The sequence below is a fragment of the Saccostrea cucullata genome, unplaced genomic scaffold, assembly GCF_032062105.1.
Source record: "Saccostrea cucullata isolate Sc308-1 unplaced genomic scaffold, CSIRO_AGI_Scuc_v1 ctg13244, whole genome shotgun sequence".
NCBI lineage: Eukaryota > Metazoa > Mollusca > Bivalvia > Ostreida > Ostreidae > Saccostrea > Saccostrea cuccullata.
The window spans coordinates 5,006-26,235 of record NW_026931639.1 but is presented as its reverse complement, the minus strand read 5'-3'; the positions used below and the strand labels follow the sequence as shown (position 1 = coordinate 26,235).

Sequence of the window (21,230 nt, the reverse complement as noted above, 5' to 3'; positions counted from 1 at the left end):
TATATTAAGTTTTTTCATGGTTGTCATCTACAAAAAGCGCGTTAGACCAAATTTTCTTGCAAACAAAAATATAATGGCAGAAGAAATGGACGAAATTTTTGATTAACACAATTTTTGGGCCAGGAGGGATATTAACAACAATTATAAGGAATGTTTTGTCGTAGAAACAGTGAAAGAATATGTGAGGATCAATCGCTTAGTAATGAAAAACATGGAGAAATAAATCGAGAAACAGCGCACTTTTTTGTGCGCAATCAATATTCAGTTTTTTCAATGGGTGGCACTGTAGCCGTTTAATTTTTTTTTCCGTAGAGCTACAGTTCTGCAGCTTATTTGAACTTTCTCTTGTTCTCTGTCTCTGATTGCAAATGTATTTTATCAATATTTTTATTCATTAAACGTAAAAAAGAACAAAACATACATTATCTAAAAATAGCTTTGGTATATGTAACAAAATAAAATTTACATAAAATGGTATGTCATTGAAGTGGATTTTCAAATTGCTTCAACATTTTATCACAGATAAAGATTCTAACCATCTTCCTTCATGTAAGTCAGAGGCTGAACAAGAACAAAATCACAGCTATGAACACGGAGGACAGACTTAATCTGAACACATTGTGGGCGGAGCTAACTGAACACGTGTCACAACAATGAGGCCGGAAGTTATTACACCACCGGTCTGTCACGTTCACTTGTTGTGAACAAAATCCCGGCAGTCTATCACCATAGGGACAGTCTGAAAGTGAATTTAAAGGTATAAAACAGGGAAACGTTAATGTAATATTTTTCAAAGCAAAAATGGGACGGATAAACAAATTGACCAAATATCCTTACGAATGTCTATATAATTTGAATTAAGCTTTCAAGGAAAAGTTGTAATGAAACTAAACCTATGTATTAAACACGTGTTCTAAAATCTGATACTGTTATAATCTCACCTGGACTCCGGGATCTGAGCATAGACCTACATGTTGCACAACAATAAGCAGCTATCCTGTTATCATAACACGAATGTCGACCTCTCTCTGAAATAAAACTTGGACAACTTTTCCCGTTAATTTCCGCGAAATCAGTACATATATGAGGTCGATAGTCCGAGGGCTCTGTAGGAAAAGGACGCACAGAAAAGTCAGGGGCGGGTGTTTTAGGGATAAGAGTTCCATAGGAGCAGGTTTTACAGCAGTCTGTGAGAACCTTTGGATCCTCCACCATGTTACAGTGGAAATCTTTACATCCTAAAACTCTGTCTCCATACTCACAACCTTTCAATAGGAATAACAGATTATGTCCAAAAAAAAATTGGATAAAATTTTTTCACATTATATTAATTTCGAGTGCAATCATTTTTGATGCATTTATGAATATTTTCTAAAAATACCTGCAATCCAAGAGAAGTGTTTGGCACAAGAGGAACAACAGCGGGCTCGAACCTTTTCCTTGTAGCAGTACTGGGGCAGTTCATTTATCAACTCGTCACATGTTTTGTTGATAAAGGCGATGCCTGGTTGATCTCCCAGAACACAATTCTCTATAACAGAATTTAATAGATTTTTATCTATCTATTATAATATTACAAGATTTTAATATCTATAAGAAATAAAAATCGATGACATGCTTAATTTCCGATAATTTCATTTTAGAAATAGTTCTTTTTTACCATTTAATTAAAATGAATGGAATTACCGTTACGTTCCGGTGCTTTCTCTGAGAAAGTACAGATTCCCTCTTCACACCACTGAAACAACAGAACAGAATGGGATAAATCTCACCAAGATAGAGACCATCCTAACATTAACACTTCACAGATATATACATTTAATAATGTGGTCATACTTTTTTATTTGCACAGGAAGTTCCCCTGGCGGCGGTGTGTTGCACACAGTCATTTCCGCTGCTGGGATCACGGCAATACATGGCCGTACAGATAGAACTAGCTTCACCAAACTCGCTACCCTACAAAATAGAAACGGTGAGGATAACAATCAGTATGACCTAAAAAAGTTAAATTACTAACATACTGAAAGGAAAAAGAAACGCATAATAACAAAATTCTAGCGAAAAATATTTAACTATGTGGCCGAAAATTATGAAAATTGGTCAGATGTGTATTTTGGTTACTAGCTGTGCACTAAAATCGCTGGTCAAAATTACTCAACCATGAAATGTATGGTGTCACGTAGGGGAAGTGATAAAAAGCCAAAACACGTGCATGTTGATGATGACAATTTTGTGATCACATTTTGTAGTGCCAAGAGATGCATTAGAGTTATAGGCATCGGTTTCCGATATTTGCAGTCAGTATTTCTTGCAATCATGGTATGGCTGACGGAAGTTACATTGGGTCTAGTAATTGAGTTGCATAAGTGAATAAAAAGGCAACAACATGTTGCTGTGCAGTCTGTTTTTAACTTTTCAACCAAACAAATTTTTTTTCGGTTGTCAGAGAGTAACTTAAAAGGTTTCCAACCAACCATGAGGGTGACGTTGGCGCGTAACAACGTCACATCAAGATAGGGCTTTTCATCATGCTACCTCGGTTATTGTCAAGTCATTATCACTGAAACCGATATTTTTACGGCAGGCAATCCTATTCATATTTTCACCCTGATACTGACAGAAACTCACTGCTCTAATTTGGTACGCAAGCTCGGCAACTTTACGTAAATTTTATTCTCACACGCGCACGTACGCGCCGTGTGCGTATTGCTTTCAGCATGTTCACACTGAGAAAATGTAGCCAGTGTTTGTCGATACCTCCTTACAAACATTCACGTGTACCAAATCAGCTAGATTATGTAAATTCTGCCCTAAATCGAAAATTTATGGGATTCATTTGGTGAGGATTTTTGACTTTGGAATAATACAGCTACTCTCAATCATTAAGACAACCGTCGGAAGGCTTGAATGATAATCCTTTGAGAAAAATAAATGCTCTGGTGAACTCAATGCTCAAGATAATCAAGGCTGTTACTGATGCGCAAAGGAGATGATGAGAATTTTTATTTTAATTTTGGAGGGTATCGACATATCATTTTCAATAACTCAGGAATTATCAGTCAAATTCACACAAAATTTTGGTTCTTTGTTGTTTAAAGTTGAATTAAAATGCTTGATAAGAATACTGGAAAACATATTGGAAATAAAAGTTTTAATTTTATTCAACAGTTTATTATGCGTTTCTTTTTCCTTTCAGTATATACCAGTACGGTTGGATCCCAACAAAACTAGACGAGATATATATTATGCTATACTATTGATGTTTTATTGTTGTCTTATTTAAATATCTTGAGTTTCCATGAAATTTTATTTGAAAAACAATAGTCAGAGGAAAGAGCAATAGATTCGAGTTACCCTTCTTGTTTCGTCGCATCTGATCAGTTTTTCCTCAAAATAGCATTTAGCTATTAGGTAAGTAATAAACTTGTATTGCATGTATCTCATTTTCCAAAATATAAATACAATTCCATAAAATTGAAAGTTTAAAAAAAACACAAAAGGAAACAAAGGCACGAAGAAAAGGGTAATACAAACGGAAGATAGGTAACACAATATCTAATATTTAGGTTAATCACCTACCCTACAAAGGTAAGACTGCGGGCCCCAGATAAGTTTACACTGATCGTCAGAGGTGAGACTGCGGGCCCCAGATAAATGTAATCACCTTCCCTACAAAGGGGGTAACACAGAGACGGGGGCCTTGTCCACAGCGCTATCAGACAGACATGTCAATCCGTTTCTATAATAATAAAGATAATCAAAGTTCAGTGACTCTGATTTTTTTATTCCTACTTGAAAAAAAAAATTGATTGTAACAGACCATTCTTATCTAAGGCATGAAATGCAACACTTACTCCAAACCTTTGCATAACAAAATATGTAAGGTTAATACAATTACTTTTTTCGCACCTGTAAGTCGTGGATAAAAATTCTCGGAAGTAGTGTAGTGTGCATGCGGAGAAGTGCCATTGATTGGTTCTCTTTGCTGGTGGCAGTGTATCCATGTTTTCTGACGATGACATTATATATCGGTCGTTAGGGTTACAGGCGTTGTTTTCTCCGTCATGTAGAGATCCCAGGCTGTAGGAATACAAAGCATTCTAAGTATCAAGACTTGTTAGAGAAGCGGTAAGGGATTCGGACTATCTAATTTCAATTAAGCTGGTGAGTAAATTTTAATTATGTTACAACATTGAAGGCCTGGTTGTGTTGATTCGGACCATCTCATTTAATAAAATTGGTGAGTATATTTTATTTATTTAGCGACATTGAAGACTTGTTTGTGCAGATTCGGGCAATAAATTTTAATTAAATTGGTGAGTACATTTTAATTATGTAACCACAATGAATGCTTGCATTTGTACCTGTGTCCTATCTCGTGAGCTGCTGTGGCGATGTTCTGAAATCCTCCATGATCCTCCACGATAGACACACTGTCACCCCCTCTCCTACACATAGAGCCAATAAAAGCCAGGCCTGCATAAATGAAAAAAAGTTACTGAGTCATCCACTGATCGCATACAAAAGACAGACACACTGTCACCCAAAAGTCTTACTGTCACCCTACTCCTGCACATAAAACCATTGAAAGGGAGACTTGCAAAGGTCAAGTAATAATGTCATGACATTCTGATCTTACAAGAAAAAAATATATCATGACTCTTTCAGCAACTGGATGTAATTATCCATCATTTTAAAACAAACAAAGGCATCTAGTTACGTAGAATTTCTCCTTATGGAACAATTTTGCAGTACTAGGAAGGTTTATTTTCTTATTTCAGATTTATGTAAAATATACTGTCACTGCTTTCATTACGACAATAAAATTCTAAAAGGACTTTGAATGTGTAAAAGACGAATTAACATAGAGAGAAGTACAAGTTGCGTCCTGGCTGGTACTTTATCAATTCATTGTCTACAAGTGGACGGCTTTGACAAACACGCACCTGCCGTGTGAAGCTTCTTACGAGACCCGTCTGAAGAATACAAGTTATACCTGGAACAAAGAAATATATTGAGGTGTATTCTGTTTAAAATCTTGAACAAACTAGTACGTTTTCTTTTTAGATTTTTAAAGAATTTATTCTGTAGATTACTGTTAAATATTATAATAAATCTTACTTTATATCAAGGTCGTTACTATTACGTATAATAAAATTTGAATTAAAAGAAAATAATTAACGTAGAAATCTACAATTTGAAAATAATATTCTATACTCTTTTTTTTCAAATCGATAACAATTATACTAACCCTGTGAATAAGACAGCGTGGTCATGGAATGGTAAATCGTGACTTTTGTTAACCCATGACCGGAAGTCCTTTAGGGCTTCATCAGCATTAAGTAACTGTCGAGGAGTTCCGGGCTCTTTTTTCAGCTCTGTCCATGGATATGAATCGATTTTCTGATACAAAAAATATCTTTTAGAATCGTATGATACTAATATAACACCACTGAGCATTCAGTTAAAAAATTATTTAACTTACATCGGCGAGTAATAAAGCTGCAACTCTGACGCGGAAATTGAGATCGGATGAACGAATACCTTGATATCGTAAGTCAACCTGTTTTAAAGTAAAAAAACAAAATTTTTTTGACGTAAAACTCCCCAAAAATATAGGAAAAAGGGACTATGTTCAATATCTGTACAAAGAATCATATTAAAGACAGATGTGAATCACATCGATATGACTATAGAGAAAAAGAAACAGACAAGTACTGTAATGTCCATTCATCACTTGCCTCATTAAGAAAATGTGAATAATAAGTTTGGATGTTTGACTTTGTCCGTTGCTCCTTAACAAAAGGCGAGTTTCCAGAACTTCTTTCAAACCAACTGTAAGGACAGAAGTACATGTGTAAGCAACAATTAGGAGATCAGTTCCTTGAAATTCATCCAGGGATTGATAATTCTTAAAGTGTTGTTGAAAGTTTTTCACAAAGGTTTTCATAGTATGTCCAAAATAATGTAATTATTTTACTGATTGAGTATTATTTAAAAACAACTTACTCTGCATAAATTCTGTGATCGATGACGACAAGTAAATCAATCACGTGTGTTCCTGATAATTGGCGCCGTGACCGGGATTTTATGTTTTGCAGACTCGTCGACTCGGTAATTATTCGTATTATGTTATCATCAGCTAGAAGTTAAAGGAGACAGGAAAAAATCTTAATCAATATTGTAAATTAACTGTATCTCAAACAATGTGGATATATTTAAACCGTTTTGAACATCTCAACACATAAAAGTGTAGAAAACAAATGCGTGAGATTCAAAAGAAAGTCTTGAATTGAGTTGCTATTCAGGAAGGAAACTTAAGGCAAAGGAACCGCACAGTTATGATACAGATTAACTTGTTTTGTTATGTTTAAATTTCTGCGAATGATAATTATCGAGAATTCTTAGATAAACTTTCTGGACTATTATTACCTTCGTGTAATTTGTATATATTTTCAAGGCTGTATTCCTTGATGTTTTCAATCACCATTTTTCTCATTTGGGTAATATATATAATTATTTTCAATGACAGCACCAGTGAATACCACAATTTTATTTTATTTTACTTACATAGAACTCGGTAGTCATGCTGGCGATCTTTGGATGGTGGTATTGGGGTTAAAAAATGAGTACCGCTCACCCCCGGAAGAACTGTGTATTGCGTGCCATTCCGGGCAAACATTCCATTCTAAGCAATGAACAATTGAAAATTTACATTGTAAGCGAAACTTTTAATAGCAATCAATGTCTAGAAAAAAATGTTTGTTAAAATCATTAATGTGAGGAAACTGATTGGAAGTTCGTTTTATTTTTTAGTTTTATCCATTTCTTCAAATTTGGAATAAAACAATTACATGTATACATACAAAAAAACTGAAAAAATTGGTAAGAAAATCTGTAAATAACTTAAGTTCAAAATACATACAGTATGATATATACAGATGAAGAACATCTATTGTGCATGTATAAGACTTACATATTTGTAGATGACATTGCCCCCTTCTTTTAGACACTGTATTTCCATGGGTATGGCAGGCTCTGTTACGCTGCTGTACATTGTGGATTTCTAAGAGTAAAAGTTTCTTATTAATCGTTATCATTTCATTTACTTTTAACTTCAATTTATTTAATATCCATTTGAGCGAAATGCAAGTGAATGAATAATTAAAAATAAGTTTATCTATGAAATTGAAAATCATAGATATTTGACAAAATCAATATTGTATATGTTTTTTAGCATTACTATGGTAGTTAAGCAACATTTCTTAAGCATTTTCTCAAATTATTTTTATATCAACGTTAAAGATCTTGCTGACAAATGAAGTATTTAACAATAAAATATATGTATCGAGATAACGAACGAACAGACATAAGAAATCTGACATTTAGAGAAATCAAGGTATAGACACGGTCACGTTTCCTGTGTAATACACATCTGTAAAATGATGTTCTGGTGTACAACAAGGAGGTCAGCTGCCCCCTACTTTGTTTTAAAAAGATTCTGTCAGTTAATTGTCATCCTGTGCAAAACTGTGACGGGGCCTTGTAAGTGATCTCTGACCTACACGTGGTATTTTTTGATGATTTTTACAAAGACTTTAAGTTAAGAATAAGAACGTAGCTGATAGCGATGCCCCGAACAACTGTCTTCCTGTGTTGAACATCGAGCGCTGTACTGTGTAAACTTTAACGTACATTGTAAAGGCTATTGGGCTTGTTCAATTGAGTGCTTGAAGATATGTTCCCTCTGATGGATAAAAAAGGCGAAAATAATGCATAAAAATTTACATTATAGTAGCTAACAATGTTAAGAATTTTACAATGTCTTCCTTAGTACTTGTATGTATGATATTTAAATTTTAGGTCCCAATCAGTTATACACAAATATAATTTTTAATGAGCTTACGATACAACATTTATTTGCCTAATAAATATCCATATCACTTACTTATGGCTAGTAGTTTAACAGCATATCTTAGAAATTCAGTAAAAGTATTCTTCCAAACATTGTAACTCTGATATCAAAATTTGAAAAGAACTTAATGGCATCTTATGTACATTACAATTTTTGATGTAAGGTTCGAGTTAATGATATACTGTTACATGTAAAGGTTCCAGTACATATTTTGAATAGGGGCGATTTATGCATACAACTGTTGTTTATCGGCGACAGGAATCGTATATTTAGGTATATTCGGCAGACATTGTCGATTTGTTTGTGAATGGATGACAGGTTGCAGTAGACTTACACTTAATGCGTCATCAATCTACCGTAAAATGTCCATTTCACGCTCCATTGACCACGTCACTTTTCTTGTTACACCTGACAGGAGGGCTGATAAAACGCTATGTGTTGGCATTTTTTACTCTTTTGTTTGTTATTCTATAGTTAAACTGTAGACAAGATTCAACCATTCCTGTTACATGTAAGGCTCACACTTAAGGCTACCACCCCCCCCCCCCTTTCAGTCCTCAGTCCTATACATATACCGTTCGTTCAGGTTTACCTCCTACACATGTTTATCACTCAAATCTTATGCAGTTAGCAGCTATGAATAATCGAGCTCAATATGCAGAATTTTCTGCAATTCCAACATTTCTATTTTTATGCAAAATTACATTCCTATATATTCCATACGACAATACAAAAGTATTTACCTGGAAAGGTTTGCTGATTTCTCGAACAAGAAATGGCTGTGAAGTCATCGTGTTTCTTATAATGTACATTGGTTTATTCTCCCTTGGCTGGTAATCTTTCCTTTGTAGATTTAGTTTGTAGAATACAGTCCCATTTGTTAACACAACACTAATAGTTAATTCTTTAGGCATTCTACAGGGATCACTACTACTCCCTTTTGTGTTTGTGTTTTTCAGGTATACTTGAATCTGTCCATCTGTAGAAAATTTTGCATCTGTTAAATACATTTCTGTCTGTTAATCGTGTGTGTTGTACAGTTTTATTTTTATAGATTATCATAGACATAAAAGTAATTTGATTACATATATAAAGGATATTAATTGTTTATGTCGGATGGAATAGGATGGTACTGTTATAGTTATGAATATAACGGTAATGTACAGCCATTTGTTGTCCATGCACAGGCGTCCATTGTGGTTTACCACAGATTTCGGACACCTGAGAGATGTGTTATGATTCATAATTAGTAGATAAGACAAAGTGGAAGAAAATCATAATAAGCATTCATGACTGATTGTAGTATCTGTTTAAAAACGTATTTAAAACATTTTATACAAAATTACCATTTAGATATTGTTGGTAAAGGATATTAAAGTAACTGTAATGAGAATTGATGTTAATTTATACACGTAAACTGTATACTGATACTCAACTAAAAAACTATCGTTGATTCATATATTTTGTTGAAAATTTGTTAATTACATATTCCTGTCATTAATGTAAATAGATCATATATTCAGATATGACTTCACAAGATCAATAATGAAGATGAGATGATATATCAGGATAGATAGTATGTTGTGTGTATTACTTATCAATACAATGTAGACATTAAGAGGACTGAAATATGAAAGTCATCTATGTACATGTATTAAAAATGTTCATGGATAAAGTTGGTCACGGAATTTTTGTCGTTTTAAGTAACAGGGAGAAAATTGTCCTTCAAATCGCAATTCCAACAATTTAAGAAACTACGTGTATAAAAAGTGCTGCTATTTTGACTGATTACATGTAAATTGTTCTCTGTATATTTTTCCTTGTTTGTCCAAATAAGCTTTAGAGTTCGTTCAACCCATCCTGGGGCCAGTTTACTGGAGTGAAAATGCATTGGGAAACAAGTTTATTGTTTATGCTTTTATACATAAAAAAAATCAGGTGTGATTTATTGTTAAATAGTGCAGTCAAATCCCTTTAATCCAAAAGATAAATTAAAACACATTCTAGTTTAAAACTAAGCAAAAAAAAAAACTTACTTTGTAAAAAAATGTTACCATAAGGTTTTCATCTACATGCAGTTACAAATACACTTTTTAAAAAAAAAAATGGCTTTTTATTCATAACAGATTAGCAAATACTCAGAGACCAATGCATTTGTTATTTTTTACAAATGATTTTTAAAGTTTCAATAATATCTTGAAAAAATTTGGGACAAAGCATGTACTTGTGGTCATGATGAAAAAAATTTTGACATCTACAGGTGTAAATTTTCCATATAAAATAAGAATTATGGCTTGTGTGGATTTCTTGAGAAGAAGATTTTAAAGAATTTTCCTATATATTTCTATTAAAACTTTGGATTAATCTTTACGTGTTTATAGTACTAGATCATGTTTATATCGATTTGTTGTATCATTACAAATAAGCAGTTTAATAAATATAGTGTAAAACCATGTAAATTCTGAGAATGAATAAATAAATAATTTAATTAATTGATATGAAATAAATTAAAGGATAAAATGATACATGTTGCTTTCGACCGATATATGCTTAATATGAAAGATCTCAGAATTATGCTGTGATTTTTATCTCACTATAAATATGATTTTGGCTTTGTCATTAGTTAATTGAAGAAGATTTTTAAATAATTTTCTGTATATATTTTTTAAATTTGAAACTTTTTATTACCATTTTGTATTTATAATAATTATATTTTTAAAAAGATCAAATTACACTACAATCAAATCATATATATATTGAAATATAGCTTTGTCAAAAAATCCCAGATTTTTTAATTTGAATATATTCCTATATATTTCTTCGTAAAAGTTTATTTTCAAATGTTGTAATACATTAGAATAAAAGTGAAACGCCTCACGATTCGGTACATCTGCAAAAATTTATGATATTCAATATCTGGCATTGTCATTCTTGAGAAGAAAAAAAAAATTTTCAATATATTGTGTAAAACTTTGGTCCTTTTGGAGACTTGGGGAAGACATATGATAAATCCAATAAAAAGAATAATTTCCATATAAATATGATGAATTATGGCTCTGTCATTCTATATGAAGAAAATTTTAAAGAATTTTCATATATTTCTATGTGTTCCTGGTCGTTTTTCTGACACCGTTTTACCCCCGGCGAGATCAATTTCTCAAACTTTTATAGTCATATCTGATATAAATAGGTGGCTTATTAACAAAACGTGTTCATTTTTGTTGTTTTTTTTAAATCTTTTTTTAAAGATGCCACCAAATTTTCATGAATTCCCAAGCTTTCTCACAATGAGGGCGTTGCCCTTCATTTGAACAAACCTGAATCCCCTTTACCCAAGAATACTTTGTGGCAAGTTTGGAGGAAATTGGCCCAGGTTTTAAAAAGAAAAAAAAGCGAATCGAATTCAATTACATCATATCTCTTTTCGTCGTTTTCGCAGGGACAATAACTTTTATATTAATAAAAAAAAAATGAATTGCCAGACATATTTTTTGTTAAATCAATAAATATACTTTTTTCATTTTAATATTATCAAAAAAAAAAATAAATAAATATATTCTTCAGAGACCATGCAAGTTAATGACGTTATATTGAAACGTTTTAATCATATCAGAAATGGGAAAAGGTAAGTTTGTGCATCGAAAAACTCTATTGACATACACAGGTGTACATTTTGCAGTAATCAGAACAGATCAATGATTGTGCGGATTTCTCAAGATGCATATTATCCTTGTTACGCCTATACGTCTGTTACATAGATCAGCGATTAAATGTGTATCTTTACGTGTTTATAGTACTAGATCATGTTTATCTCGATTTATCAAATCACATACATGACGCAGGTTAATAAATTTAGTGTAAAATCTGGAAAATACATTCTAAAAATAAATAAATAATAAAAGATATATTGATATATGTAAAATTCTACTGATCAATATTTTTAAGGATCTAAGAATTATGTGATTTTTATTCTAATTGTTGATTTTCTTGTTATTTAATTAATTGGATAACCTTCTAATATCTTATAGCTATGCATTTTTAATATTCAAAACTCTTTCATTACATTTTTATATTATAAATATATTTGTATTGAATTAATTCAGTTTCAATAAAATTAAATATTAATCGTTTTCAAAAAAAGTGTTTTTTTACATCGATCATCCTCTCCCCCTCTCTTTCTCTCGCCTTTTTGAGGCTTTCATATCATATTATTGAGATGTAGTCAAATTGAAAAAATACATATATACATCTTTGAATTTAAATGTATTGCTAACAAATGGTTTTTTTTTTATTTTAATTTTTATTTTCAACTATATAATACATCATAACTAAGTTAAAATCAAGTGACACGCATCACGACTCGGTACTTCTGAAAAAATTATGATATTCAATATCTGGGACATTATCAAAGTAAAAAAAAAACTTCAAAATTGTTCAGAAACAAACCTTTTGGAGACTTGGAGAAGACATTTGATAAATCCAATAAAAAGAATAATTTAAGAAATACGAAACAAGACATCCCTGCTCTAGTTCGTTATTCTATATGAAGAAATCGTGTTTCATTGATGTCCGATCTGTTCCTGGTCGTTTTTCTGACACGCGTTTTCACTCAAGCGAGAAATTTCTCAGGTAACTTTTATAGTCATATCTGATATAAATAGGTAGCTTATTTACAAAACGTGTTGATTTTTGTAGTGTTTTGAAAGAAATCTTTTTTTTTTTAAAAGATGAGGTATGAAGTCAAGCTTTACACATAGGCTCATGACACGGGTTTGAAAAAAGAAAACAATTTGGAGATTATGTTTCCGGGTTGTCTTCCGTGACTCATATTCTCAAGGAGAGGCTTGGGGTTTTAAAAATAAAAAAAAAATTAAGCTAATTCCTTTACATTAAATATCTCTTCGTCATTTTCATAGAGGCAATATTTTTTTTTTAATAAACAACATTTGAATTTTCAAACCAATATTTTTAATATACTTGAAAATGCATTTTTGAGCATTATCAGGTAAACAGGATTGGATTAACTCTGAAAAGAATCGTTATTCAAAATTTGTAAATTTTAAGTAATGGTAAAATATTTGCTTTAAGATGATATATACTTGACTGAGTGGTAGTGAATATAAATAAGACAGACCACATCAACTACGAACCAGTACATACCGATTACTCAAGATGCATATCACCCACTTGTTACGTAAAATGTTCTGATTAAATTTATCTATTTATGCCGTGGAATATTCTTAACTTTGTGCATATACGAGCATGATCTGAAATAAAAACAAAAAAGTGATCATGGATGTCTTTTTATGACAAATCAAACGTATCACTATATATCATACATGTATAATGATTGATAAAAATGGGGAAAAAATATACAGTACATGTATATTACATGTATAAATGAAAAGCAGTTTTTTTTCGATCTGATTTTAAAATGTACTTGATGATCAGTTTTCAACTAGGAAATATATACATGTGTAGGTGGCACTTTTCTTTGCATTTCCTCAGATGATTCCCGGGGAGCTTCAAATAAAATATACCATAGAATCTGACACTTCTGTTTCATATTTAGATATTTTACTTCGTGAGATCTATGGTCGATACAATGACCTTGTCAGCAGCTACATTTATCATTGAGTCAAATGCTGCTGACGTTTTCAATTTCGTTTACCCTTTGTAAAGCCATTATTTAGACACTGAGTTGATAACGGATTTTTCCGTTATTTCCCAATCATGACAAGGTGCACACTGCGGGTGTGACCGATCGGCAGGGTATGCTTACTCCTCCATGACACCTGATCCCACCTCTGATATTTCGGAGGTCCGTGTTTGCTCTGCTCATATTTTAAATTGTTTAATGGACTCTTGATCTTAAATACTGCTCGTTTTGTCCATATATATTTTATTGAATATTTTTCTTTGATAATATGATTACTAATGATGATGGACTTTGAAGAAAACTTACAGACTCGAACAGAAATTACTGTTGTTTAAGTTCATTTGGAAAACATAATAGTAGTTTTTTTTAATATCTTCTCCTAAAATATTGTTAAGGACAATACTTTAGTTCGCATCAAATGATGTCATTTATTGTAAAAAAAAAAAAATTATCTGAAGATCACTCTAAACCCGTGAAACAACAATGGAACCGGAACTGTTCACTTCCAGTATTAGATATACAGTGAACCTATGATATTACAGGGTCATGCAAATATAGGACTTCTTTTATGTAGAAAGACTCAGTAACTAAATATTGAACACAAAAAATAACATATCTCTTATTTTGATAGGTTTTCATTCTGTATATCATTAAGGTCTTCCGTTTCCAACGGAAGACCTTCTACTGATTCTGTTGGTAAAGATTATTATTTAGGGTCTTCCGCTTCCTTCGGAAGACCCTACTGTTATTCTATTGTTTCTTATTATTCTTTTTTTTTTCCCGCTCGACTTTTGACAGGCGATTTCTCGAAGACCTTTGGACTGATCGTTATGAAACTTTACATAGATAGCTATGTAGTTAAACCTCTTTAAACCTGTTTTCAGTTTTTTTATGCATGCCTTTATTTGTGAGTTATTGCCCTTTAATTGAAAATTTTTGATGTCTCGTTTCCACTGAAAATCTCAAAAATGACATAAGATATTTACACGAAAGTTGGAAAACTTGTAGCCAATACATTGTAGATGTGCACAACGATAAAATTATATAGCTGATTTCTTAAAGTTTGGAAGCTATAAAACGGCAAATTTTAGTAATTTTTTTTTCTTTGAATTTTTGCTACTTTTTGTGTAATAACTTTTAAACCGAGAATAATTTGGTAAGAAATATATCACAAAAGTTGTGGGTAATTACGAGAGCTTTCATATTTGATTTACGAAAAGGGGCTGGCCCCTATAATTAGGGGTTAATAGCTCATACACGCTTTTTTCTGATAGCTAAAAATATTGGTATATTATGAAAAAGTTTTTAAATAATTTCGAACTTATAAAATCTTGTCATTTGATATAAAAAGAAATAAACTTCCAGCTATATTTAATTGTTTTTTTACATAAAACAAGTACGTGTATGTGAGAAACTTTTCAGGAACAAGTTGTCTACTATATCCAGCCAAGCCTTTACTGCATACATGTGCACATTTTTAGTTGATGCATCTAAAAGATATAGTTTTGATTCGGTGTTTCTTTGTTTTCTTTTTATTCAAATAATTTTGAAATGTGATGATGTACACAACAATAATTAGTACCTAGTTTAGAGGATTTTTTCGCGCTTGTTTGTAAACAACGCGCGGCATTGTGGGAAATAGGAAGGTATATAGACGCATGTACCTGCACACTGATTTATATTCAAATTTGTCTGTAAATGTTCCAAACAATTGAATTTTTGTATAGCATATGCCTTCATAAAGTCGTACATAAGTAATTTAAAATACTCAATATTACCATTTAATTAAAAATTAAAACGTCAGGTAAATATCAGGTCTTATAGCCTTTTTTTCGTCTAAGTTCTATGGAGGATACAAAGACCTTGTAAGCAAAGGTAATTTATTATTAAGTCAATTATATTAAATTTTGACTGACGTTTTTCATACTAATTGTTCAGCCATTATATAGACAAAAAGTGATTCCGGTTTTGAGTATTTCCTTTCATGACAAAATTTACACGGCTTTGTGACCAGACAAAGGCTCAAGACGGATAAAGCTGGAGCTTCCAATTCTACTGATTTTACCTTTGATGTTTGAAGTTGTGCATATCGGTTTTTGTTTTTCATGTTTTGTATTGTTTATATTGGGGTCAAAAATTAGAACGCTTAAAAGAGCCATTATACTGCTATTTTGCTTTTTATATTTTATTGAAAATTTTTTTCTAAAATATATAACCATGATGATGGACTTTGAGAAAACTGAAATGATATCTCGAAAAAATTACTGTTGTTTAAGGGATTTGGAAAACATAATAGTTTTTTCAGTATCTTCTCCTAAAATATTGTTAAGGACAATACTTTAGTTCGTTTCAAATGATGACATTTATTGTAAAGAAAAATTATCAGAAGATCACTCTAAACCCGTAAAACAACAATGGAACCGGGACTGTTCACTTCCTGTATTAGATATACAGTGAACCTATGATATAACAGGGTCATTTAAATATAGGACTCCGTTTATACAGAAGGACTCAGTATCAAAATATTGAACACAAAAAATATCACATTCCTTATTTTGATAGGTTTTCATTCTGTATATCATCGTAGCATCTTATTGTTAATTCATACATTAATTAAGAATTAATTAACAGTCTTTGTAATTTTAAGGAAATCGTGACAACTAACCCCTCTATCGATTTTCTCACTGCATTGACAACAGGATGAACATTTTGCTTCATAAGATTTTATCACAGTATTATTCAAAATAAAAGATATGTTTTTATTGCAGAGTTGAATTCATTATATAGGTAGTCAGGGTATCACGAATGCAAAGGAGCTACTAATGGTGTCTGCTCTTGGACAAGGTTCGGAGTATGCTCGCTGTCACGTGACACAAATCCCGTGTCCTCTCTACTGAGTAGAGAAGCTCGATTGTTGTCACTTTCCGTATTTATTTGTGCTACTGACCCAGCTTCATTATTACTTTGACGAGATACATTTCCGTTTTCGTCTGCTGAAGAAACATCCCTAGAGTTATCTTCGGAATTTTCGCCATTTTCACTATAAACGTCACTGATGAATTTTTCTAGTTTGCCATACAATTTGTTTCTTTTTCCGTGAAACAAGTTAATTTTCCTCATTCTGCTTAAGGCAAACATCCGTCGCCGTGTGATAGCGTCGACCCACTTCTCAAAGTTCTCCTTACGTTGAACAATGGCCGCTCGTTTTTGTTCCAGCATGTATTCAAACGCTTTCTTCTCTTCATCTGTTATAAATAAATCAGGGTCATATTCATCGAGATCATTTTCTTCCAGGGCCAAAGCTTCTTGTAAAACATTAACTGGGACTTTGTCACTCGGTTTTGTATCATTTGCAGTAGATTTAGTATTGTCATTATTATTTGTTTCCACGGTATCTTGTTCACTCTTTGTTATGATATCATTTCCGTTTTTCACGTCACTTCCTGTCGGATCGCCATTTCCGGTTATGTTAGATGAACTTTGTGTACTCATGCTGGATTTCTCTTTCTTGAGTGAGATTTTGGAGTCTGTTAGCGTCCGTTCCTTCATCCTACTGCTTTCCGTCGGCCTCAACAAGTCTGTCATCTTTAATCTTAAAATAGAAAATGTCGGTCATCTTTAAACTAAAAATAGAACAAGTCTGCCATCTTTAAGCTGAAAAAAAGAACAAGTCTATCATCTTTAATCCAAAAATAAAATAAAAAACAGGTCGTTATAATTATGTATTTCATGAAATAAAATAAGAAGTGTTTATATGCATTTTAAGTATTTCAATAAACTGAATTAAATGACCAACAAGCAAAAGTATTTCTCTCCCCTTTCTATATTTCATTTGATTTTATAGTTAGGTGTATATATGCATAGTTACTTAATGTAAAATCTTTAAGACCTTTGATTTAATTTGTTAAAAATATGTTCTAATAGATTTTATCACAAGTTGTTTGAATTATTTCTTTCTCGGCTTTATACCGTAGTTATGAATTTACATATACATGTTCAGCCATTGAGTAAGAGTTTGAAAGTATCAACTTACCCTCATTGTGCAAATCTAATGCGTATTACAAGACATCCATATGTCAACTAAAGCCTACACCAGACAGGCATATAAAACCCAGAGTTAATATAATGTATACCCAAATAATTAATGTATAGACCTGATCGATATTTAGACGTCTTCCACTGTGTAATGTTATTTATTAAACTCTAATAATGAAGTCTGGGAAATATGAGAAAATTTAAAATCTAACACCAATACAAAACAACCCTTCATGACAGAATGAAGAATTCCTCTTACATTTAAATCTTTAAATCAAGTCAATGAATGATGTCTTTGGAACTTACACACCTTAAGAAATATCTTTTAATACAAACATTAATGTCAGTCCAGTAAATTATTAAAGGGAACCTTGAATCATTTTAAACAGAAATGTATACCCTAATACTAGATGGTTACGTTTAACTTATTTTATGAGAAAAAATTCAGTTAAAATTAGCCAACTTTTTTGCATGTTTCTGATTTAGATTTTGCAAATTTTCAATCCTATTAATGTACACCATCAATGAAGAAACAACAAATTTTTGTTACTTTTTCAAAAATATTAAAGTGAAAACAGTGTTTTGTTTCTGCATGTACTCACCTTATTTTTCTATTTTTGTCACAGTGAAAATGATTGTTTATAAAAAGAAATATTTGTTCACTGTAAAGTTTTAAAATTATGATCTTAGTATATTTATAATTAAGACGGCTAATCTGGTGAAACTGCTAATCCTTTAATGACCCGGTCCACTAACACAGATTATTACAAAACCGCTGTATAGGACGAGCACCTGTTTAAACTGACCTTAGTCTGCAAGTGTTATAGACAGATTATATCTACACATTGCACTTCATCTGCACTTAATCTTTTTTTCAATCCATATTCCTAAATACAATAGTTTTTTTTCTCAAGTGTTAAAAAGCAATTTAAGAAATAGGGACATGGAACACGGAGGAGTATAATGAAAATGAAGCTTTTTTGGGAGTTTTATAAAAAGACAATATTTGTTCACTGTAAAGTTTTAACAATTTGTTCATGTCATTTTCTTAGTATATTTTCATAATGTAAGTAAATGTAATGATAAAGTAATCTTATTTTGAATATTAGATTTCGTGTACAACTAAATTATAAAGAACCTGAAACGTTTTTCGTAATGGAACTCATTCTTTGTGTAGCGGACTAACACAGAGATAGAACCGATTTATAGGAGGAGCACCTGTTTAAACTGACCTGACGGCAAGTAAATGTTTTCAAACTTTTCATGAACATTTTCTTGGTTTACACATCAATGCATAAAAACTTTAGGAAACATTTTACACTTAATCAGCAGTTTTTTTCGGTAAAACCATATAAATATTAAAACAAAAAACGGACACCGATATTTTCGTAAAATACAACAAAATAAGTATTTTTTTAATAAAAGGAAAACCTGTTAAAAAGATAATGTTTACGCCCACAAACTCTCACATATACCACTTTTTATGTTTTGTCATTAAATACATGTATTTGTTTTTAACTTAGTATTGTGTTTTTTCTTCACAATATTAAAAAAGATTAAGTTCTGACGTACACCATGTATAATGTTCGTGTAATTGAAATACATTTATATTCACAGAGAAGTTTAATATGACAAACCTGTTAGCTCTTAAAAGGATGCTGTGTTAAAATCCACATTTTATTAACATTGATATTATTCCTGCGAAACTGAAATTTTCATAACACATAGGTAAAGGTGCAAAGGAAAAATATAGTGCAAATCTGAAGACTGTTAGCCGTGAATTATATAACCGATCAACCGCCTCTAATATAAATATAATGGCAGCGTCCACATTTTGCAATGGGAAACCCAAAATATGTGTAGGATGAACAAGTAATAGAAGAAGCAAAAATATGTAAATTGTTTTGTAAACATGTATAAAGCTAACAAACAGATGGACGGTATGAATATGTTTTTCAAGCAGGATGAAAAAAAAAACTAATGTAGGCAGGCAAGCATTATGGCCTAAATTATTTTGCTATTCAGTGTCTCTAAATGTCTTTCTCAAGATTGTTGCAACAAAAAATCTGAAACAGTTGTCTATTAAACAAACCTCCTAATCAAAGATTTTAATGACACCATGTTCAATTCACCTCCCATGAGTGCTTTCAGTACTTTGATTTTTTATATACCTATGAATTATAAATTCCCTTGAGTCCCAGACGGTTTCTAGATAACATGAGAATCATCTTAGAAATAACGATGATTTTTTTTTTTAAATTGTAAATTGTTTTACATGTATTTACAGTATGAATATGTTGAAATGAAAACAGAAGTATAAAGACAACGAAAAATGAACAAAAAAATTGTATAAACAAAACAAATCTTTGAAGAGGGCATAAACACGAACTCAGGAAATTCCACAGGAGAATGTTGATCAAATATAGATGTGTTGATCAAATATAAACAGGCATGACAGTTTTTGTAATATCTTCTATTTCAAGTTCACAGTGTCTGAACCCAATGGGTCCGTAATCTCAAATTGTCAAAATACACAGAAAAGATAATTCAATACATATTTCATTGAGAGTTTTATTTTTATTGTATTACACAGTCGCCTGCTCAAATTCGAATACAAGTCAGTCAGACCCACGGGAGTAAGAAAATCTTATGTGAATATTTAAATTAATGACAAAGAGCACATAGCGGGTGTGATCAGCAGGGGATGCTCACTCCTCCATGGCACTTGATCCTACCTCTGATGTTTTGTAGGTCCGTGTTTACTTTGTTCCTATTTGTATTGTTTTATGAACTTTTGAGCTTGAATACTGTTCGTTATCTCCATATGTTTTATGATTTCATCATTCACGACTTTCCTCAACCGCATTGTCAATTTCATCGAACAAGATAATACATAATTATGCCACTTGTATACGTATTAATGAAAATTTCAATTTAATCCAAGTAACAAATATAGACATCGTAAGATTATCTCCTTTGGTAGTCAAATGCAAAGATTTTTATTTGATTAATGTGCAACACTCCAAGAATTAATCTGGATTCGTGGTCCGATGAAAAGCCAAACTAAAATCATCACGGAATAGAGTAAAATAGGTGGAAATCACATCTGTATCTTAAAAGTTAGATCAAAGATTTCTATTATATTCTGTAATCGACAACCAATTCAATAAATTGATAAATGAAAATGATGATACAAACTTTTAATTTATAAAACATTTTCAGAATCAAAATTAATCAGTAATTAACAGAAAACATGCATTAATTTCATACCTGTTGTCACTCTGGGATCATGTAATTTCCTCCGTGTATAATAACTACTGACCTAAAGACGAAAAGAAAATCGGTTTATTTTATCATGCAAAATTTTAAGTAGCCCTTTAAAAGTTTAAATCCCGTTAATATTGCTTTCCATTTCTTATTATAAATATGACTACCTGTGCTAGACCTATAAAAATTTAAAGTTAACAGACTTCGCATACATACTTGTACAAAAGTTGAAAGAAGCACATGGGTTATATGTATGTGTAACTAATTTGATTCTTTGAAAGATATAAACCACAATTGTTATACTTCAATATATGTCCCATAACACCTGATCCCACCTCTGACGTTTTGGAGGTC

At 31.7% G+C, this 21,230-nt stretch overlaps 1 protein-coding gene and 1 pseudogene across 2 annotated transcripts; both read right to left on the bottom strand.

Moving 5' to 3' along the window:
• Positions 1 to 545: 545 nt before the first annotated feature.
• LOC134233182 (uncharacterized) lies at positions 546 to 12,536 on the bottom strand (annotated as a pseudogene).
• A 3,371-nt stretch (positions 12,537 to 15,907) lies between these two features.
• On the bottom strand, positions 15,908 to 21,027 carry LOC134233181 (uncharacterized). Of its 2 annotated transcripts, none has more exons than XM_062715171.1 (2): positions 20,880 to 21,027; positions 15,908 to 17,166 (listed from the first exon to the last, which is right to left on the bottom strand). In XM_062715171.1, exon 2 carries the CDS (start codon positions 17,157 to 17,159, stop codon positions 16,374 to 16,376), a length of 786 nt encoding a protein of 261 aa, XP_062571155.1. In that variant the 5' UTR covers positions 17,160 to 17,166; positions 20,880 to 21,027; the 3' UTR covers positions 15,908 to 16,373. The 2 variants fall into 2 exon arrangements, with proteins under 2 accessions (XP_062571155.1, XP_062571154.1); XM_062715170.1 differs by lacking the exon at positions 20,880 to 21,027 and adding an exon at positions 17,608 to 17,787.
• Positions 21,028 to 21,230: the final 203 nt, after the last annotated feature.

Excerpts from the sequence above, each read along its gene's own strand:
- LOC134233181 (XM_062715171.1), bottom strand. The coding sequence starts at position 17,159 with ATGACAGACTTGTTGAGGCCGACGGAAAGCAGTAGGATGAAGGAACGG.